At 35.7% G+C, this 24,355-nt stretch overlaps 1 protein-coding gene across 1 annotated transcript; it reads left to right on the top strand.

Annotated features, from left to right (window-relative positions):
* Positions 1-17,973: 17,973 nt before the first annotated feature.
* On the top strand, positions 17,974-20,226 carry RB195_020429 (uncharacterized protein; the record flags this gene model as incomplete). Its single annotated transcript, XM_064188716.1, has 2 exons — positions 17,974-18,000; positions 20,026-20,226. 2 exons carry the CDS (start codon positions 17,974-17,976, stop codon positions 20,224-20,226), a joined length of 228 nt encoding a protein of 75 aa, XP_064044597.1.
* Positions 20,227-24,355: the final 4,129 nt, after the last annotated feature.

Genomic DNA, 24,355 nt, shown 5'->3' with positions numbered 1-24,355 from the left:
CGCTTTAGCCTTAAAGGCATCACCCCACGAATCTGAGGTGGTGCAGATTTCAGGTGGAGCATTCGTATACAGGATGGGAGACTACAGAAAGGGGGGTGATTCCGTCCATTTCTTCCTAATTGCCGTAAAAAACAGCCCGAAAGATACAGCTTCATTCGTTTTGGCGCACCATTTTGTACAAGAGGTTCGATTGGAGCGCGCCAGTCTTGTGCGGCGCCGCATCTTCCGGGCCGTTTTTTACGGCAATTAGCAAGAAATGGACGGAATTACCTCCCTCTCCGTAGTCTCCCATCCTGTATACGAATACTCCACCTGAAATCTGCGCCACCTCAGATTCGTGGGGTGACGCCTTTAAATTAGCTTTTATTGATTGTGATCTAGAGAAAAGTAGGGACCTTTTTCCTCCCGTCTTTTACCTTTTACATGAATTTTTTTCCCGCATTGGCAAAATTCTCGTACACGTACTCGTTCCGCCTGGGTAGTATTATTTTTGTCTTTTTTAAATTCGTAGGGAAAAATTCTGAAAATTTTCGAGATTGTGATATATGTATCTCAATGAGGAAAAAGTAAGACAAAACTAACTTGAATCTTATAGTCGACGGAAACAATTTCGTGATAAATTTACGAGCAGTAGAAAAAAGTTATATTTAGAAAGAGATGGTCAAAGTTCTACTAGGATTTTGCTGAGCTTTTTCAAGAATAGGTTTTTGTGTACTTGGTAGCTGTTACCTTTTACGGTAACCAGATAGGAGTTAATTTCAAGGTTTTAAAACTGGTTGTCGGAATTTCGGATGAAGTTATGCGTCTAGTTCGTGCCGCTTAAAAATCCTTATATCTACAGAAAAGTAAGCTGAGACTAAGTGACTATCTTCCGTCGCTTTCTGTTTTTCTCCTTCTTGGCAGATCGTATGTCATTTCCTGTCCTTAAGGTACTCAAGCAACCTTGACTCCCGGGTTTTTAAGTGCATACCAGCTCCACACCTGCATAGCTACATAGATAAAGGTTCCACAAAAAGAGACAAACTCCTTCAATTTCTTGTTCTTCAACTCATATGGACTCCTTCCTCACCTAAATCAAAAACACTGTGTCGTTAAACCCTACCCTTCCCGAATCTGAGGAATCATCCAGGGTTTCTCGCTGGGGGATCTCTTTCTATTCTTCAGATTCAGAATGGTTTTAAAAAGGGTATTTGATACTCACAGAAGAGAATTATAGCTAGATACAAGTTCCTACGCCTCTTTTTGACGTAGGTCAGATCCTGACATATCCACCTTCCTCCTATGCATCTTCCTGACCTCCTTACGACCTCCTAAGGACGAAGCTATTCTTCCGATCTATGTATTGGATGCTTCTGGTGGAACGATGGATGAGTAGCACTGACGGTAAGGGATTCGGCTATGAATGTGCACGGTCGATGGTTCGAAACCGTGCCAGTGCCAACCAAATATTATCATCCCTCGTAGTCGATAAATTAATGCTACATTTTTCTGGAAGGATAAGAACACCAACTTAATACATCGGCTCGCTTTCGTATGTGTCAGACGGTTCACGAACCTCAAACGATTCTGAGTTGACCTCAAATAATCTGAATTGACGGACCTCAAACAATTCTGAGTTGAATTCGAATTGTTTGTGTGTGGGTTGGGGGGGGGATCCCAACGGGTTTTCTGAAAGCTGTGCTCTTCATCCATCATACTATATCAAACGAACGTCATTTCTCATAAGTTGGGAGTGTGAGGATGATTGAGAATGTCCATAGAGTTTAGAACATCGGCACGGATTGCAGTCATGGTGTCAGTTGAGCTTTTTTTTTTGATCATCAACAAAAAATCTAACACTTGTTGGAACATTGTTACACATTACCAACATGCACATAGCATGTTCTTTTTTTAGAGGATACTGTTACCTAACTTGATACTAAGGTATGTAGGATTACGGTATTTTAGCTGTGTTCATAGCGCTTAGAAAAAGTTAACCGACAAGCAGTTTTAACTGAGGGATAATTTTAGCTTTCCTCCTCGACTCTTGGAAAATCTTGTTGAAACTATGAATTTTTATTGAGATTTAACTTTGCAAATTTGTAAATAATTTATAATTAGCAAATTTTATATTTTAATAATTAAACTGGTGTGACTGGCAAACATGATCAGAGATGAGAAATCATGACATGACGATTATTTAAATTCTGACTGGTCAAATGCAGTCCGTCGTAGTCGCTAAACGGTAGGCGTGGAGCTTGCGGGATTCCCTTGCTCATCTTTTTAACCATACATATTCCACCTATCTGAGCTTTTTCATCGGGTACCCCACTTAAAAAAATATTTTTTTTTCCGAGCTCCCCTTATCTTTTTTGCTCTTTTCCATAACTTTTCAGATTTTGTCAGAACTTATTTTATATCATTAAAATTAGAAGAAAATCTTCTCGTGGTGGAACCTTCCAGAAATCATCAGAGGAAGGTCACGAGTCCATAGTACTTTACTACATAGAAGTGGTTTTTGGTCATCCATGTACTTATAATCCTAAGTGATCGTTTAGATCTCGTTTTCGAATGAAGAAATGGGGAAATTTTTGATCCTTGAGAAAAATGCTTTCGAACATTGGCAGAATCGTGATAGAATGTATGAGATTTATAGTTTTTTATAGTATAGTTTTTGAATTTAAGGCAACAATGGGTTTTTAAAAGTTTTTTAGAGCTCGAAATTGAATTTCTATTGCTTAGAAAATTTGGCGTACCACCAAATGTTTGAGTCACTGGAAATTTCCAGAATATACCGAACGAGAGGCGTCTACGTGAGGATTAATGCAGATATATACCTATGTGAATACTGTATATATGTTCATATACTGTATGCATGTATATACTGTAAATATGGTGGATAGATATGGATAAGTAGACATGACATGACGGGTAGATATAGATATGTGGATAGATATGGTAGAGAATGTACTGTATACGGTAGGTATACTGTACAAATGTTGGCCTGGGTACTTTTTCCATCATTCTCGGTTTTTCCTAAAATTGGTAATTAATAATAAAATTATAATTAAAAAAATGATAATTATAATAATATTAGTTAAATTACACGTGATGTCAGTTTTTGAAGACGTCAAACGAGAGCAAAAGATTCGGGAGTAGTCCAGGCTAAGATTCTCGGTAAGTATTCAGTACGGGACCTGTCCACAGTACAACCTGAATCAGGGCCAAAAATCTGTGTCATAGAGAAGTCTTAGCAATGGTACTAAATAAAATCCTCGGTGTTTTTCGTTCGGATCCTGAACTCTGGGACTTCTAGACCATCCTGTAAGTGCAAACACGTAGTTTACGAGTTTTTAAGTGGATTCATTCATTTTTTTTCCGTTTGGTTGTGTAACGTTTGTGTGCCGCAAAAAAATGCACTTTTCTTTTCTGATTTCTCTTGAAATCCCTATATCTTTCTCGTTTTCACAGCATCGACGTTGAAAACGTTAACTGTTAGGAGGTGAAATTACAGTAAACGTAGAAAATGCTCGGATCTGCTATTTGTTATTATTATTTATTAATTTTTTATTTTTTTATTTTTTATTTTTTTTGTTATTTGCTATTTCAAAAATAAGTATGTAGTAATAAGTACCTAATTTAAGTCTAATTTTCTTCTTAAATAAGTACCCAATTTTAATTTATTAGGTTAATTCCGATCCCACTTGATAGATAGAACGTCCGATTCCGCTAAGCACCATATCGGCTACCGTATTGTGGCGAATTCACTGTCTGTGCTATTTCCTCCTGAAAATCAGGATTTCACCACTCGTTAACCGATGAATTACAACATTACACATCATAGCCGCTAGGTCAGCTGTTTCCAATCAGTACATTGTCGCTCATCTTTACGTCCAATCGCTTTCAGTGCGTTCGCGGATTTTCATATCTTATCGGCGGCTATAGTTCCTGGATGAAGAATTATCTACACCCAAACATGTGTACGTGCAAATGTCAATCAAAAATTAGCAAAATTCTTTTTTTTACGAGTTCTTGGAATCTGGAAAAAAATTCTGGAAAAAAAAATTTATCCTATCCTGGAATTTTCCCATCAAAAAGGAGTTTCTCTCCATTGTTTCTTTTTTTTCTCTACCAAATCAAGAGATAGTCGAGATACCCGTGAGATCAGCTCCTGAATCTTAAAAAAACCTTTGCGGAGATTTTTCACGATATGAACTAACAGAAATAAGCAAAAGAAAAATTCCTGGTAGGTAAAATTCTTAAAATAAACAAAAATAAAATCTAGAAATGTCATACGTCAAAAGGTAAAGTAAGAAAAGCGAAACAATGCTTCCAGTTAAAAAGCCTTCTTCCTCTCCCTCTATTTCTTTCCTCTCCTCCTTTTTTTTCCTTTTCACGCTTTTTTATAGGGAGAAAACAGCAGAAAGCTAATATATGCAGGTGTTGAGTTGATTGATTATCGACAGTGTTTGGTAGTGGCGTACTGTAATCTAACTGAATTTTTCTCACGGATTTGGTAAATTATTTTATTTTGGATCAAATTCATTCGTAATTTTCCTATTCAAGACTTTTCGATTACCTTTTAACTATAATCTGACTGAGTTTTTCTCTGGATCTAGTAAATTATTTTATTCGGGTTTAAATTCATTCATAATGTACCTATTGAAGATTTTTCTATTATCTTTCGACCAGTTGACATTTCGAGTAACCCGTAATTCTTTGGCGGTAATTTCAAACTCGATTAAGCTTGGTTAGTCGCTCGTATCCAACGGAGAATTGTATTTTCCACAACATGGTGTCGTTACTATTTCCATTAAAGAAAAAATAGAAATAGAAATTTTCTCTAGAATTGTTGAGGAAATTCGTGAAAAAGTCACTATTTAGGTTTAGAAAAAATCCCCAAGGTAATCAGAAGACTTTTCTTAACTGTTTTTTTTTGTTATACGCTTTATAACGACCATTATTTATAAGATTTCTTGGATCGTTCAAGAATTTCTGATTTTTCTCGGTATTACTTATATGATTAACGATTATGTTGCAAGCTGAAAAATGTGACTTGGTGTAAGGAAATAAAAAGATTTATTCACAAATAAATAAATAATAAATAAAACTCTTTCTAGCCCTTGCTCATCACTACGTTTATTGTTGAAGTATTTAAGGACGGAGGATAAAGTGCTTAGCATAATTTAATCTCTTCAGCTTTAATCCCTTTAACCCAAAGGGTGGCGGTGGAACATCCTGGAACTTATCAAGTCAGTATTTTTTTTAAAGAAAAAGTCACTCCAAGACAACTCTCGTACGAATTTACGATCGAACACGAAGGGAAGGAGGCTTTGTTCACGGTAACGGGATTTTCAAACAATCAAGCGTAGGAGCGAAATCCTTTTACTGCACTGCCCTACACCGCTATATTACTCGTATATGTACTTACCACTATTTTTACTGTAGCAAAATTTTTAAAATATTTTTTCACCATCTAAAATATGTTTCTAATACGCTGATAGCTTAAATAATAATTTTTTTAGCTGTTATTGTTTCGTTAAGCTTTTTTTTTTCTTTATTTAATTGTATCCTAGAAAAGCATGGACATTTTTTAATATGTATTCCTGTACATTACCGGCTCCTTTCTCCACCATTCTCCTTTCTGGTTTCTTTTCTAAATTCTCTCTCAATGCTTTTTTTTCAAATTCCAAATTTTACACATATATGGTTTTGGTTATTAAATAACGTAGCTAACGCCTCTAATCTTAGCAATTTCTCACTTTCCCGTTTTTTTTTCTCGTCTTTCTCTCTTTCTCCTCTTTCTAACTTCTCCTAATTTCCCCTATATTTTTTCTTCTTCTATTTGGAAAACACTTTTTTTCCCAAACGTTTGGAGTCAACCAGCGATGAACTATACAACACCGCTACTAACTTGTGTCCCAAAATCCGTCGCAAACCGTCGGAATTCTTGGAAGTGGGCAAAATTAAATTTTGAAAATACCATTCGAAAGCAAATGAGCTGCTGATTTCAAATATATTTTGAGAATTTACTTTTGACAAATGCGTGGCCTAAAAACAGGCAAAGTTTCCGTCTGTGTTAGGGCCTAATTCACTTCTCGCAAAGGAAGAAGAGTTCTAAGCAGGTACCTAATCGCGAGACAGAAGCGTTCACTCTAAGCCGTTGACAGCTGTTCAAAAATTGGACCAAATAACGAAATAGAGTAATGTTGTAAGTTTGACACTGGAAAAACTAGACATTTTCAAAGCTAGAAACTTACAATATAAACTATTGTCAATTACAAGTTGTTCACTGAAAAACGTCCGAGGAGATTTTTCACAGCTTGGAAAGTCTGGCCTTTTACTAATCTTCGATGGAGCGTTTTCGTCAATTTCTGAAGAGAACGGAAATTTCAAACCAACATATGATGTGGGGTACCAAAATGCTCTAAATCACCTCCTGATTACGGATGTAATAAACATTTTGTCCAATTTCGAGAAATAAACGGAAATCCTATGAACAGCCCTTCCTTCCATGGAGATGTATCCGCGGGATATGCCAATGGGAGGATTGCGGAGGTGTGAAAGTAATTAACGGGGCTTGAGGAAACTTTGCCCGTTTTTAGGCCACGCATTTGTCAAAAGTAAATTCTCAAGGTATATTTGAAATCAGCAGTTCATTTGCTTTCGAATGGTATTTTTTAAAATTTAATTTTGCCCACTTCCAAGAATTCCGACGGTTTGCGACGGATTTTGGGACACAAGTTAGTAGCGGTGTTGTATCTGAGTTCTATTTCCTGTTATTATCGTTATTATTTTTGTAATAACAATAATAATAATAATAATAATAATTAGTATTAGCAATTATTAGTAAGTATTAGTAATTTAGTAATTAGTATATAATTAGTATATTATTATTGCTTGTTTGTTGGAGATTTGTTAGATCAACCGATAGACGGACAATTTAGAATTATTCGAAACTCATATGAATTTCTTAGGAATTAATATGATGTAATGGTTTCGGGGCGGGTGTGGTGCAGTCGGTTAGAGGTCCGTTGTAGCCATACGGTCGAGGGTTCGAAAGCGCCCTGGTGCAAACCAAGACTTTCACGTATTCACTAGGATAGAATATATACAGTATGGAGGTTACTAGGAATTATGTACTGCATATTTGGGCGATTTTCTATAATATAGCCTTTTATTGTTGACTACATGTTTATTTATTATTTGTTGTTACGTCATTTATTTGATTATATTTATTTTATGTTTTTGCTAATTTTCGTAGTGTCCACAATAAGAAATCTCTTAGAAAATAAATTAACCCCAGGTTGTATTCTAATAACTGAAAGCTAAGTCATCTGAAGATGGATTTCCTAGGGAATAAATTGAATTCCAATGCTTAACGATGCTTTTATTGATTAAATTCGAAGAAATATCCAATACTCCACGTTTCCACTTCGATTCTATTCATTCACGATTGTTTGCACGATTATTTTCGTGTTGTTTTTTGTTGATGCTGCAGGCGGGTGGGCGAGCGAGCGGGAAAACCTCGCTCATTTATTACTTGGACTGGGAGGCTATCGTTATGTTGTCAACTAATCCATGCATTGATTATGTAAGGACACAGTGGAAATTCCCGTTCCAGGATTGTTGAGAATAGCCTCATGGAAATTGGGAAGAAGTGGGCTGGGAAAGCGTTTTGCTCCGCTTCGGCCCTTTTTCTCCGCTCACTTTATTTATTCCATGATTTCTCCCCAATTTCTCTCCCAAATTTTGAAAATATTCATCTTCGTCGCCGAAAACGCCGTTAGTGGTTAGTTGTTAATAAATATCAATACCAATCTCAGGCCACAGCTCAAACAAATCAATAAAAAAGCTACGTATTCATCTTTCGTTCATAGAAAAAAAAAATAACTTCTTGTCTTTTCCCACTCCACAACGTTTTTTTTTCCCAATTTTTTTTCCCTATATGTCCATGTAAATTAATACGAAATTATCTTCTCAAATGTGGGTTTTCCTGGAATCGTCGTCTTAAATTTGTCACGGATGTAAAATGTGAAATTTCTAATAAATACACCCGCACATCCAGAAATCTCTGGAATCTCATATCCACCCGTATATGTGAACATTAGACAGAAAAATATGAAAAGGAGATGCCGAGCGGCGAATAGCTTCGGCTATGCCATATTGTTACAGCGTTCATATAGATCATGCTGACAGCGGCTGAAAAACGACCACACATTTTGTTCGGAGCAGTTTTTTTTTCTCCGGTCGTCGCTTACCCCGTTTATCGTCTACGTATTTCCTCGGCAGAAAAATACTCGTCGGCCCGCTTTTCGCATTCTGACCACATTTTCTAATTCCACAGAGTTCAGAGATTTAGAAAAATGTCCTCATGGGGCGATGAAAACTTCCATGTGCTGTTCCAGAGTTTATGTCGATTTATGGATCTTCGCGCGTTTCCTTCAACTCCTCTTTTTTTCTCCTACTACTTTCGTTCGAGTTTTTCCGCGCAATTGTTCAAATTTCTGGAATTTTGTGTTGAGAATTCAACTTATCTCTTCCCTATTGACGTTTTCTTTTCGCTCAAAAATGAAAGCGGAAGTCCCAGGAGGAGAGAACGGAGGAACGGATGTGCTCCCGGCCACGATCTTAGCAGTATGCATTACTCTCCAGTGTGTAACATAATATATTTGCACTCCGACAATCCTAAGGAAATCCTTGAAATTGTACCAGAATTCATTTATTTTTTGTTCTTCGATTAGAATTTCTTTCTAGTCTAGCTACGTCTGCTGTTCTATTTGTTTTTTTCATTCTGGCATATGTATGTAGATGTTTTGGACAATAAAAACACATGTACATGACAACTGTTCCTTTGTCGCCCTTTAAACATTTTTCATCACCAACTTTTTCTGGATTAAAGATAAGTCAAAGTGAACCAAACTAAACGATAAATAACTTCTGGAATCTCGTCACAAAAAAAAAAACTAAGGGGAAAGCAGAATCCGCAGAGATTGCATGAGATTTTATCGCTGTTCATCCATGCACATTGTGTTTCCATCGTTTTCTAAATCCATGAGGACGAATTCTGCTCTCGGAAATTTTTGATTTTCCTCAAAAAAAAACCTACAAGAGAATCCCAGAAATAAATTTAGAAAAGTAGATGTTTGAAACGCCGACCTTCGACTTCCAATCGATTATCGATTTTTCCGCTTCTTACACCACAATTTTTCCATAGCATCCAGAATCTAGCCTTTATTAATTCCAGTGGGGCTCAGAAACACTCGTGCGCACGCGTATTCACCTTTTTCTTAGTTTATGGCAAAAATTAACTTTTTTGATAGAATTCGAATTCTCCTTTAAAATTGTAGCGTGGAAAAATCTAAAAATAGACACAAATAGCTATGACTTCCAATCGATTATCGATTTTTCTTCGCTTCTTGTGCTTTCTTGTGTCTCGAAAATTCTGGGATTTAGCCCCTATTAGTTCCAATAGCGCTCAAAAGCAAGTCATACTTCGCTGGATCCTTATGCGCTGAATTGAATTAATTAATTAATTAATTGAATGAAAACCACAATTTTTATCGGTGAATTTTATAGATGTTTTCCAACCGGAATGTGATAAATGAAAAAATTAAATGCCGAGCAATCAGAAGAGAGGAAAACGGACCTCTGTAGTGTGGATTCTTTAGGATATGTATTGTGTTTATGTGTAGCCACTGTCACTAGATAGACATAATTCCATTCGTAGACGTTTACATCCGTCGAGCACGGCCACGCCCTCTTCACTGTTATGATCCTAGGGGGCAGCGCATATCTTTCCGTGAAGATTCATCGCACACTCGGCGCGTTTTCATGCCTTCGTTTCTTTTCCTAGAGGGGATTTTTTTTTTCGTCTCTTACAACAGTGCAAAAATAATAAACTGGTGGTTACCTACAGTACTCCTAATCTTGTGGTACTGTAGGTCTACATTTAAATGCCCGTTTTTGAAAAAATTGAACGTTTTTGAAACGTGTTCGAAATAGATCTTGTTCTTTTTTTCGATTTTTAATTTTTTGATCTACATTTTTTTTCAATATACCAACATTGCAAAGGAAACCATGGTTATTTACAGTATTTTTTCATCTTTTCCACCAGGATCTGGACCAGTATCCGTACCTAAACGTTTTGTTTAGGAAATTAAACGTTTTTGAAGTGTTCAAAAAATATCTTGTTTTTTTTTCAAATTTTTTGATCCATTTTTCTATTCGACTACATTGTACCGTTCTTAAGCTACGTGGAAGAATTTTAGAGAAAAATTATAATTTAAATTTATTTGACCAATTCAGTGGATTTAATTAAACTAAACAATAATAATTAAAATTTATTGTTGTTTAACTAAATTCAAATTAAATTAATTTATGTCTTTATTTAATTATTTAAGTAGCGTTCCTATCCCGTTTTCTCACCTCAAAAATGCGACAACAAATGCTGAACGCATTTTTTCTCGTAAAACGTCGTCCATTGTCCTTTTTTAGATCACTTTATGACGTCCGCTTAAATTTGTTTCATTGAGCTAAAAATAATTCCTGCTCTATTTTACAGCCATTCTTCCCTCAATTAAACGCTCTTCGTTGTATATTTTTGTGAAATCTATACCTCTCCGAACGTCATCGTTCTTTACCGCTTCGCTATCGTCATAGTCGATTAGACTTTCACGCATTTTGCACGATTTTCATCCAGCAAAACTTTTTTTTCGTGAGCAATTCTCGGAGTTAAGTAGGGGTTGGCTAGAAATATGAACGAGAATAAAACCCTTCTCTTATGATGATTTTCTATTATTGATATTATACTATATATTTGTTTATTGATGAAATTTATTTTTTATTATTGATATTATATTATTAAAATTTCTATTTTTCAACATTAATATTGAATTATTATAGTATTCACTTGTTATGGTTCGGGTGTAGTGTAGCGGTTAGAGGTTCTGCTTCCTGCGCGATCGATCGGAGGTTCGAATTCGCCCTAGCGCTCACCAAGCCTTCCATCCGTTCAGGGTCGATAAATTGGTGCCAGACTTGTCTGGGAGGATAAAAACACTGATTTGACCCCGCAAGTCATTTTATAGGCCAAGTTACACGTTCGTGAACCTGAAACGATTCTGAATTGAAGTGAACCTGGTGGCGGGTCCCAAGCGGATTGATCAACGCCAAAAACTTTATCCTTTATCCTTAACTTTACTTCTTATAATTGATTTTACATCATTATGATTTTTTTTTAAATTTTACTCTTTGAATCAAACTATTACCTAAGTACATATATCTTTGGATATCTATTAGCTTTAAGTCTTTGCATTTTTCTGCATAGAATTTTCTTATTTTGAACAAATATTCAAATCCCAGTTCACCTCTTTCCCAAATCTATATACACAAACATGACTATTCTTTCAAAAACACATAATTCTTGTCAAAAAATTGGAATAATCTTTTTAAACAAACTTACATGATTAAACATTACATTAATTAAATTAAAGACATTAATTTCCCGTTCTCTCGGTCTTTTTATAACTGTCTATGATTCTTTGATTATTTTTTGTTCTTCACATCAGTATACTGTACATCGTTCCCGACAATTACTGTACATATGTAGTTGCTTACAATTTTTGAGAAATGTTTAGCGGTTATTATCTACGGCTTTTTATTTAATAGACATATTTTTAAGAAAACATTCAAAAATCGCTACCAAAAGTGCACAAATCAAATAAATCTTCATCCTGCTTATTTATTTATCTATTTTTATTTTTTATCGAAGCATGGCAAATCGAGGTGTACGGGAAAATTAGGCAGAAAAACTCCGACTCACGCGATTCTTCTACCATTCTTGATTACTTTTTCACTAGTATAACTTCATTGTTCAATGACAATTTTATTAAATACACATAGTGAATATTTTAATAATATAGATAAATACACATTTCATAAGTCCTATGTTACACATGGGATCCCGTCCCACTGATTTGTTTGCAGACTTCTGGAAGAGGAAAAAAAGAACGTTTCTCAGAAAAAAAAGACGTTGGGGTTGTTTGGAATGACCCAGTTAAGAATAGCAGTTTTTTTTTGCTAAAATTTAACCTTTTCTCACACTATTTTCTGATTTTATTTTTGAATTTTTGGTTGATGGGATCATGATTCGAGGAAAAAAACCTAGTGATTTAGAGCTGAGTAGACATTTTGGCGTTTACATCACTTTAATTCTTTTATTTTTTTTCCTTTTTTTCTTGGAAGAATTGCTGTAGAAGAATTTTTCACAGCTTTTCGCCCTATCTTCTACGTGGATTTTACTCCTTAACACTAACAACTTGTGTTTTTCACTACAACAAGCAAATAAACAAATAAATAATGAACGAATAGAACAAAGTAACAAACGCTCGTGAGCCCGTCTTTCTTGTTTATCCTCATTCAGTCGGTCGTCGACGGTGTGAAAAACTCGGCGCTCCTCCGCCCCGCGCTCGCCTCTCCTCCCCTCAGCCAACACTTGCCGTAGGCACTGCTTAATGAGAGAATTTGCGGCATACGTGATGAGTTAGGGTGACGACGACGAAGAAGAAGAAGACGAGGACGAGGACGACCGCGACGACGACGACTACGAGGAGCACATACATTGGGGAAGGCCCACCCACGACAGTCGCATTCACCCTCGCTCACAGATTCGTGTAGATCCAGAGAAAACTCGTACACCAAACTCTGCTCACACTACCTTGTGCCATACTTTTCAGAATGCAAAATGTGCGGGTTTTAACCCTCAGAAAATATTTAAATTGATCCAGAGAAAACTCGTACACAAAACTCTGCACTCTGTCTGCATGAAATCTGTGTTCCCTCGGGGGATTTTATTTTACTAGCCTCAACGAGCACAGAACTGTTTCTTTGTCGTGTTTCAAACTAAGCTAACTATTCATGACCTTATGATAAAAACACGGATTTTAAATTTTTTCACTGGCTTTTTTATTTTATAGCACTGAATTGTCGTTGAGATAAAGCACTAAGCTCTTATTTTTTCTTACTTCGAAATAAGCCCTGTGGAGGTTCATTTCGAGCTTGCGAATAAATCGTCTCACTTGAGGTTGTGTTCCCTCGGGGGATTTTTCTTTACTAATAATGTTAATATAATAAGTTAGAAATAATGGGAATAGAAAGAGAAATCGGGAATCCGCCCGGATTTCGTTTCTCATAACTTTCTGATATTTGGTGTTCTTGGATTTTATTTATTAGATTTTCAGGATAGTATTGAAGTAGTAGTAATAGTAGTAAATAGCGAAGAAATTGAAAAAGAAATAGAAATAGAAAGTAATGGTAGTGGCTGTTGAAATTCAAATTCATTTTTTTTCCGCTTTGGAAGAAAAAACTTTAGGATTCTAAGATTCTAAGAGAAAAATAGGGATTCTAAGAGAGAAATTTACTTGTTTACTTATTTACTTTTTTTTTAGGAATTTTTTGGTGAGTTCTGATCATTTGGCCTATGTATGTGGTGTTGAAAGTATGTACACAGCTGCAAACAACTGCAACTTTTATTCGTTCCTGAAAATTTCATGGATTTTAAGTGAGTGATAATTGTGACCGGGAAAATGTTGACGTTGTCGCCTTGTCTGCAAATCGCTGATATATTTTGTTCTAAGCTGAAAAACATCTTCTTTCTTGTACTCTTCCCACATAAATGTTGTCCTTTTTACTCGTCGTTGCTCCCGTTAGTGGATTCCTAGAACATTTCCGGATATGACATTCACCATATGAAGTGTATTGGCATGTAGTATAAGTGTATGTTTTAAAAGGGGAAGATCAATGAGGGAAAGGAGTTCCCGTGACAAAGCGATTTGACCTATCGTTGCACTTGTAGTCAACATCTAATCTGGCATAGCCCCTTGTTGAGTATTTTCTCCAGAGATTCCTCCTGGAAATTTTGGGCATTTCTACGAAATTTCTACGAAATCGACCTCACACGTGAAAGTGTTCATTAATTTCTGGAAAGGAAGAAAATGTTTCTGGAAAGAAGAAATTATATTGCCTGAAATCACGTAGTTTATAAGAGCAATTTTTTGTTAAAATTAAATCCTTATACATTCCATTTATTCTATTTTTTCATTCTATTTTCTATTCTCTACTCATTCCACTCGCTCTACTCATTCCATATTTTTTGAACGTTGATACGGTGTGTTTTTGTTTTTGAATTTGAATTTTTTTGCAACAATTTTTTTCTGCAAATTTTTAGGAGCACATTTCACTCTGATGAAGTCATTCGGGTCATTTAATGAACAGATAAATTTAGAACTTAGATATTTTGGGCACTTAGAAACCACAGCTCCAGCTATATGAACGGGTCCTCCACCGACCGAGCACCACCTTCCACCGTACCAACGAAATTCTGCTGAAGAAATTCTTCCCTTTATTCCGACAGGTCGATTGGAGAATCTTCTAACGACATTCTTTACGGGGATAATTACGGCTATACAACTTTTTTTTCTGAAAGAAATGGCAGAGTTTTTTTTGTCGACAATGACGAAACACTAATCCATAGTAGCGACATGAAAAAAGCTCAACACTAGCTGATGTACTCATTTCCCTCATTTCCATGTTTTTCCCTGGTTCTAGAGAAAAAAAAACAAATTCACATGTTTTTTACCGGAGCTTACGAGAAAAAAAACTCTCTCTTTTCTCTTCTGACCACATTCAACAATAACTGATATCAGAAATTTCCACTTTTTTCTCCTTTCTCGTTTAATTCCGAATTTATTTCGAAGAAAGAAGAGAATTGACTGTTTATTTTCATAATCAAGCAATTTTAGTCTCTTAATACTTTAATTTCCTAATCAAATATATAATTCCACAATATAAGCACTGGTTTTGGCAAAATATGTACCGTAATTCTTTCTGCTATTTTTTGCTTCTCTCCTTTACAAAAGTGTCCTACTTCTTATGTCGACTTATTTTTATTTTTATTTCATCAAAATTGGCTTGCTTCATTCTTTACCTCGGTGATTCGTTGATTTTTTTCCCGGATTGAAATTCCGCTCTATTTATTTTCAAATTCAGAGTTGATTTTCTGAAGTTCATATTTCTAGATACGAAAATCTGCGAAAAAATGCCAATACAAATAAAAAAAATAAATAAAACAATAAATAATAATACATAATAATAATGATACAACAAATAATGAATAAATAGAAACAGCGAAGTAAGATGACAATTTACTGAGGATTAAAATGGTGAACTTTAGAAATAAATGCTGGTAAATTTGCCTGCAAAAGTTTCTTTTGAAATCATTGTTATCTAGGTTCGCTTCAAAAAAATCATATTTTTGAGTCCCGTTCTTTTTCTCTTGAAAAAGTCCGTGATCAAGAATTAAATCTGTACTTTATTTTTTCTGCATACATCAATTTCGCACCAAAAACTAACCATATTTTCTTTGAGTCAAAATAAGGAACACAAAAAAAAAAACAGAAATAAAAACTCTACGCTTCATTTATTTTTTCTGGCAAAGGGAACTGTGCCGGTTTTTTTTTCGACTGGTAAAGTTTTCTTTGCTTGTCCTTGGTAAACAAAACAACGTTCTCCTCTTACAGATGAAGAACGGTCCTATTACGCGATCTATGTCTATCTTATCGTAGGAATTTCAATAGTTTTCATAACTGAACATAATTTTTCTTTCCTATAATTCAGCGAAACTACACTCATTTATTTCTTTATGAGGAATGGATTCTTTTTTTCAGACGAACTCGAATTTGCTTCCTACTTCGAAGAGTTCTTTTCCATTGGGACTTTTTATTGCTTACATCCCATTCCTATCCAGCTTCTCGCTTTCTCGGCATCAATTAACTCAATTTACATGCGATATCTCGTAGCGCCGAAAGAGTCAGATTGTTTTTAGCGAGTTGAGTACAGAATTCATGAAAACCCCGAAAAAAAACTCATATTTCAACCATAAAAAATTGTATTTCTCACTTTTTTTCATTTTACTTCACCACTCCACTTTTCCTCACATCCCTTAATCTTCTGGTAACGGGATATGCTTGAGAAGACAGATTATCCTTAAGGAAAACCAGAGAATTTTTAAAAATTCCTTTTCCTCTCCTCTCTAAGAAAAAAGGATAAAATTGGTTTCAATGAGTTTCTCGTGCTGTATGATTGAATGATTGAATTCTGTGAATTAACGGATCTGTAGAAGACGATTTCTTCGTCTTTTTCCCCTTCTATTCCCCCCTTCTTTTCCTCACATCGAGTAATCTGGCACCTAACAGATTCTGGCTAAGAAAATTGGGAAAATCCCCTGAATTTCAATGGCATCTAACAAAAGAAAATGAGAATGAATCCCATAATCTTCTGTTGACGGATTATATGACCAAGAAAATCTCGGAAATTCACTAAAATCAGGTGGTCTCTAGGAAAAAAAAAGAGGATAAAATTGGTTTCAGTGAGGCTCAAGTTTTTTCTTTAGTTTTTTCAAGTTTTTCAAGTTAATTTGATTTTTTAGTTTGCCTAATTCTGGACAACGTTTTTAAAATCTTTTTCCATCCTTCTATTTCCCTCTTTTCCTACTGAATCTACTTCCACTTCTACTTCTCCACATTCCGCCGTCAATGAGGATGATCCTAACGTTTTTTTTTTCCCCGTATTCATCTCTATTCGTCAGCGTCTCGTCTGCTTGTTCCAATTAATTTCAAAGCTTGTCAGTGCCCGTGACCAATGCAAACAACCAGCCAGAGTCATCCCCTCGGGGATGACGGGCGAATTCTGCCAATACGATGAAGAATCGGAGATATTCTCTGCCATCGGCTGTTTTTTTTTCACCATCGATACATACATTCGTTTCTTTTACGAAAGAATGAGAAAAGGGGGGGGGGGGGGGGAAAGAAGAAAGAAGTTGGCCCGGTGCTGCTTATGAGTGCTGCTCGCTGAGGGACATTATTTATTCCGACAGCGACAAGGCCACCACTGAATATTTGGGGTTTTTTTTGCTCACTTCTCGTCCCGTGTGATTAAGCTTGCCAGAGTCGTAATTTCAGTTTTTTCCCTCGTTCCTCCTCGTTTATGAAGTATCGTTTTGGTTTTTCTGTAGCTGTTTCTGGACTTTTCAAGACATGCAAAATTTCTGGAAGGTTATGCCAATTGGGACCTACTTCCATACTCTTCGCAATTCTGCTTAGTACTTCAAGAACTAATTTTGAGAACGGGTAAAAATAAGAAAAAGGAGGAAAAGTATTCTGGCGAAGTATGTAGTTGGAGAGTTTTGAGGGATAAGTATGAATTTTTTGGGCTTGAAGTGAGTAGGTTGAATTTTTTATTTTGGCATATTATCTGTAGTAATTGTATATATATATATATATATTAATATTTAAAATAATAATACTTATAATAATAATAATGGTTTAATTCGTAATATTAGGTTTTTTCCAAGCTCAAAACAGCTGCAAATTATTTCTGACAATTTTCTGGAGGTCAGCAGCTTCCATTGATTTCTCCTCTGATTCCCCTGTTTACTGGAATATTCATTTAATTCCGTTAATAAATTCCATTTCATATTCAGGCCATAGATATATCACCTTCTTCCAGAAGATTCCCAACAAATCCTCTATACGAAGACTTGTGTGTGTGTGTGTGTGTGAGTGGGCATTTCTCTCCGTTATTTCGGCAGTAAATCTGAGCATTCTGAGGGAGAAGCAGGAACAAAAAAACTGCCGTTTGTTCTTTCTTCTATGATATTCCCGGACGACGAAAAACACAAAAGCTATCCGTCGGTGGCCGGGAATTTTTTGCACGTTTCTCCACAAAGCCAATTCCTCTTACCCTTTCTTTTGCTTATGCTTCTTCCGTATTGATTGTTATTCACTTGGGGAATGTCTTCACTCCTGGACCTACTCTCCGGATCAGTATGCTACCGCGAATTCTACGTTTACTGTTAGAATCCTAAACCTAATAGGGAACGTTTTTTTTTACAGAAACGTTTCTTTTCCCCCCCTCAAAGGATTCTCAGCGGCTTACATGCGCATTAAATTCGCAATGCTAAAGGTATAATTTTAAGAAAATCGCATTCTGAATATCCCGAATATCCTGGAAAATATCCTGGGGATTCCAATTCCATTGAATATTCCTCATCATAGTCTTTGTTGTTGCTGCTGAAAAGTACTTTCGAATACTGGCGTTCGAGTGCGCTTCCCGTCACGATCGAATCCCCCCCCCCGGGGACCTATTCACTAAATACGAAACTATTGCACTGACATTTCCTTCCATCCACAATCGCTTACCGCTTCAACTTAACTCTGCCCTTCCGTATACCTAATCAAATAGATAAATGGAGGAATAATTAAGTGAATTATTCTTCTCATTATCCTTCCACAGAAAGCAATTAAAATAATTTCCATTCTATTATTTTGTTTCGTTTTTTTTCTTTCAAATCTTCCAGACGTCAAAATACATCTTCTTTTATCGCCCCCATGTGATTATCAATGGATCCAAATCCTGAAAATAACCAATATTAGAGGTTTTGAAGAAGATATCAATTTTCTTCTATGTCCGGGTACGTCGAGAATTTCTCCTGAAATCTGCTGTTGACTCACCAAACAGTTCCTGAGAGATTATCGAAAATCATTGTTTTGATGTAAACTAACTACCGTATCCATAACAAATTTTTTCAGTTTTTCTTATCTTTCTGTTTCTTCGTTTTACGCTTCGCTTCAGCAAATGCTTCAAAATCACCTTTAGTTTTCTTTAATATCCAATTTAATTTATATTGTAGTGTTTTTTCATGTCTAAAGTATTTTTCCCATCCATCTCTTAATACATCCATTCTATCATCATTTTTATTCTTCGTCTTACTCCCCAGAAAAAATCTTTACTTTTTGTTCATTATTTTCCAGAAAGAAGCATTTTTCCTTAAACTTAGCGTATGTTTACGCTTTTTTTTCAAATCACTTTCTTCAACGTTACAATTCGGATCCTGATCGATTTTCTGGAAGATTTGTAGTGGATCAAGGAAATTTTTTAGTGAAACCAGGGAAACTGTTGAGAGTTTTTCAATTAGATTTAAAGATTAGAATTTTTTTCGAATGTTTTAATGGTTCAAGAAAAATATTATGATTCTGAGTTGGTTTTTCATTCGATTAAGCTAAGTCAGAGTACCTGACAGAAAATAGGGAATATGAATATTACTACCATAATCTTAATTTATAATTTATATTTACAAACAATTGTTGTTTACGCTTTCGTGGACCTTTTTCTCGTGCATTGTCGAATATTTTCGGCTATTTTTACTACCTGAGACCTCATAGCATCAGGTCTTTTCCTTCCTTTCGCCACCACTTCAGCCACGTCATCAACCGTCGTACGAAAGAAATATTCTTGAGAGAAAATTCTGGGAAAACAAGAACAATTTATCGGTAGGACGGGTTCAGATATTGTTTAGTTTCGCGCTTGGATGATATTGATATAGATTTTATTGACGCAGAAAGAAAAAAAATCCGAGAAAGTTTAAAATTTCGCGCCACAAAATCTCCCTCCATCATTTGAAAAATGGGAAAAATCTTGCACATTTTTCATTCGTTCGCCTCTCGGAAGAATCGCCCTGGGAACATTTTCGCCGGACGAGAAAAAAATGACTGAAAAATATAACCTTTGTTTAAAGTGTTTTCTGCGGTTAACCTCTACATCTGGATCGTTTATTTTATACGTGGATCATATGTGAAGAAGATGATATGTTCAGTTTAGCACTTATTTTCTATCCACCTATCCCTCCGAAATCCATAAATTTCCCCAAAACCTATGCCAATGCATCTTTTTGTGTAGTTTGGTGTTTAGTTTCGATTGAGAAATCTTACTAATCCTTTAAATTTAACGGACGTTGCTTGCGGGCCCACAAGGAAATATCATCCAGAAAAAACAGCAGTGTCCAGAAACAAAGCAAAGAAAAAGAATTGCTGTGAAATTGAAAATTTCTTCGCAAAATTTTCCCGCTTATTTTTATTTTTTCTCATTTTCTTTTCGCTTTTCGTTTTCCTATATGAGTGAGTAGATTAGTTCAGAGTTTCTATTCTTTAGGAGAAGAGCGTTATTCATTTATTATTATTATTATTATTATTATTATTATTATTATTATTATTATTATTATTATTATTATTATTATTATTATTATTATTATTATTATTATTATTATTATTATTATTATTATTATTATTATTATTATTATTATTATTATTATTATTATTATTATTACAGGTTTACTTTATTATACTTCTATAGAGTTCTTTTTGTTTTTTTTCCGTTTGATCAGCTGACTGTTGACTCCCCGAAAAGAAAAATTCCCCCAGGTCAACTGACTCAAAGAACTTCCCCTCAGTACTCGTTATCGTTTCCCTCAGTGCTCCCTAATTGCTTCAGTGAATTTCTGATCGACAGCAGCTAGGGATTACGTTCCATTAATCAAATAGTTTTTTTTTCTTCTTCACCGCTTCGTGCTCTATTCACCGTGGTTCGGAGGGATTGTGCGAGATTGGAGTGGGGATTCTTTGGACGTTGGGATTTGGCTTGGCTCCGCTCCAATCCCACCTCATTCTCATTCATCTCAATTCTTTTTCACACGGACCAAGCTAGTATTATATTTGCAGAATGAGAATGTCAATTGATTCCTGCCGCTCGCTCGCTTGCTTGCTTGCTCGATTTTCCAAAGATGAATGCATCCCGTCCCATCCCTGTCCATGGATGGACAGAGTTCCAACAAATATCAAATATCTTCTCGCCTCATCTCACCATGGCGCGTGCGCTGCTCATTTCAGCAGCTATCGGGGGTGATTTCGCGGAGAAAAAGCAAGGATTGGAGACAGATACATACAATCCGCCGATTCCAAGGTTTCTTCTGTGAACGATTAGTGGATTTCTTAGAGTCTCGGGGAAGAAGAAAAAAATTTACTAGAAAACTCTCCAATCGATCTTCTCGCTCGCTAAAGCGAACTTAAAGCGTTGAGCGATGATTTAATTTCGAAACTGCCTCAAATCGAATTCCTCGCCTCAACAAAGGAACATAACAGAATTTTCGAACATTTTCACGGACATCCCGGAGGGTTAAACATGTGAAAAGGGAGTCGTATTTCGACGTTACCTACGAAATAAGCTGTAGTGGAGAATTTCAGGAAAAAATCTTACGAGGAGGTTTTTTTTTCGTCCTAAGTGGTGAACGAAAATTGGCCACAAATTCTTGAAAAGAAAATTACAATTTCGTTAAATTTGAAACAGTCAATTAGAGGATGAGTCCAGCCATTCTTCCGGCGATATATCAACGAATCGTTCCTCTTTTTTTCTCGGGTGGCTTTCTAAGGCTAAACCTCTTTTTCAAATGAGGGCATAAAATTCACGATGCCCATCAAAGAGTTATGAGAAAATCAACCGTTTTGCGTGACTTTCCGGAAAGCTTTCAGACATTCCCGCACAAGTCCTCTAGGTGCACATTTGATATCGAAATTCTGGATTTGTTACACATTTCTGGATTCTGGACTTGCTTTTTTTCGATTCTCAACCGTTTTTTTTTAATTTATGGCTGCCCTAAGTCCCCTTCGAAAAAATTTGATCTCGTGAAAAATTCACATATTTCGTTTTTCCAAGTGAGAAAAAAGAGGGAAAAGGAAAAATCTGGCATCAAACAAATATGTAAAACAAAATATATACCAATATAATGAAAATATTTGAGTATAACATATGAGCTTCCTCGTGGACATTAAATCTTTTGACGGATGGTCGCTTATTGGAATATTTCACTTTTTTTTTTGCGAAATCCCGGACATGACATACAACGGCGGGGCAAGGGGGTTTTCCTAACCGACTGGCCATCGTTAGCGAGTTCCTTCGTTTTTTTTTTGTTCTTTTTTTTTGTTTTTCTTATATGAAATGCCAGCCAACCAAACCAAATGATGTAAGGAGAAATAGAACAATATAAAAAAATCTGTCTAGTATAAAATATGAAAAAAAAGAAACAAAAAAATGAAATACGAAGAATGCAAGAAACTGAAGTGCTGCCCGTACTTTGAGTAAATTTTATTCCAAGTGCAATCCCTTTTTTGAAAACCTAATTGTTTGATTCGTTACGGAAAAATCCTAGGTAGTTCCAGAGAAAACTGTGAATTCAATTTTTAAGGCACTATATGTCAGATTTTTCCACCAAAAATTTTCCTCGTAAATCTGGGACTTTTTTTCGGATTAATTTTTGATGAACCCTCAGAATTTCCTGGTCTTTCTACCGGGTAGATTTTTGCAGAAAATAATAGAAGTTAGAAGTTGAATGTTTCGGAATCAGTAATTATAAACGATAATTTTCCTGAAAAAATAAACGAAAGGTACGACATCGGGCCAAAAAGATGAATGATTGTGAAAACGGGGTCCAAATCCTGTACAGGACAAAATAAATTTTCCATGAAATATCAGGAAACGTTTCGAAAAAATCGATAACTATCTTGTCTGTCAGTTAACCTCATGATGATTATATTACATAATTCTTCATATCGAATTTCGATTCGAGGATTCGAGGATGAGGAAGGTCAGCACTGAATTTGCGGCAGCAAAGCAGATCTACTGAAAATTAAAGATTCTTTGAAAAAAAAATCCTCCAGTTTTTATATTTTCACTATTTTTTCCGTCGGAAAGAAATATTTTCGTGGATTCTTCTTGCCTTTTAGCAATTCTTTCTTTCTTTTAATAGAAAGTTTCTATTACTTGCATTAAACAACAGCAATTTACATTCTAATAAAAAAACCAGTTCCTCTTATTTCCTCTAAATTACAGTCCATATAGATCCGTTACGTATCCTTCGAGAGTTTTTTCCCCTCTATTCGTCCTCACCATATTAATACCTCAAATTATAAGAGAAAAGAGTTTTTTCTGTTGCACTTATTACCTCCGAAGAAATTGTGCTCCACGAATAGAGAAGTGCACGTCATTGAAATTTCATAACGCCTCAGTCTTATATCTCATATAATTTCTCCGGAAAAAGCAGGAGAGAATAAGAAAAAATCGATTACCTTGAAAGGACTAGCGAATCCCCGGATGAAACATCTATTTTTGCAGCCCGTAGACACTTTTACATCGCTCTTGATGGTGTGGAAATAAGAGATCGGAAATATTTACAAAGAGTAGAAATTTTTCTCATAAATCCATGCAAGAATCCTTCAATAATAGCGGAATAAATCCAACGATTTTCTTTGAAGGTTATTTACTCGCCAAAATATTGCCACATAATAACACCTTCCGCATTGTAATCCATCAGATGAAAATCCGAAACGCGCGCCGCGCCTCGTCCTCCTCGTTTTCTTCGTATTTTTCTGATCCCCTTCAGTCCGTTGAAATACGAGATGTAACTTGAACTCCTCTTAGGAAAGCTTTTCCGAATTTTTCAAGAAGCTCACTTTTTCTACACGTTTCGACAGAAATCTGGAATTTTACACTTTTCCGTTACTGCTAACCTCACCCAACCAGCGACATAACCAAATAACAGAATCATAACAGAACTTAGCACTCGTATCTCGACTTTGAATATTTCCATAATACATTTATTTTATACTCTTAATGCTATAATTGTAATATTTCTTCAAATCTTTGTATTTTTGCCGTCAAAACTGCCTCTGTTCTTCGTTATTTGAACAGATATGATCTTAGGAAAAAAAATTTCAGCTGATATATTATAAGGTCGGCTGAGGACTTATAGGAATTTGACTGAGGTGATCCTTCCCTCCTTTAACTCTGAACATCTCATCTAACATCAAACGTATATGCTATGGATCCTATTTGGTCTCATCGCGTAGCTGCTGGTTTATTGCTCTCATTTTCTGTGTGCGACTGCTGTGTCGTTTTAATTATACCGCCTTCCACCTCCACCACCGCCACCACCACCGCCGCCACCAACGCCACCACCACCACCACCATCGCTATCGCTTTCTTCTTTGGCAGTCTACTTCCGGGAAATGTGTGATCAACTCATCACACCCTAGGCTTTGTAAAAGATGGATACAGAGACGTCTGATCCGCTGGATTCATTCTCTTAGCCATTTCTGAGTCTTAGATTCTAATTCATATTTTATTATACGTTCATATTTTATATTTTTTTTATTTTTATTTAAGAAAAAAATGATTCTACTTGCAGGAAAGCATGACTTAGTCTTCCTCATCGGAGTAAATAGACGCCTGAATACCGATCCAACGAATATTTCTGTCTAGATTTTTATTTTATATTATTTCCGTTCACCTTTATTTTGTCCAGGACCCACTTGTACCACCTATACGGTATAGGCTAGCCGATGAGCTCTGTCCCGCTTTTCCTCTTGTTTATTTGCAGAAAAAATAGAAAAAATAGAGAAAATACTACAAAATTCTAATTCTAGTCTTCTAC

The sequence above is a fragment of the Necator americanus genome, chromosome II (assembly GCF_031761385.1).
Source record: "Necator americanus strain Aroian chromosome II, whole genome shotgun sequence".
NCBI classification, from domain to species: Eukaryota; Metazoa; Nematoda; class Chromadorea; order Rhabditida; family Ancylostomatidae; genus Necator; species Necator americanus.
This window is presented reverse-complemented; position numbering and strand designations above follow the sequence as displayed.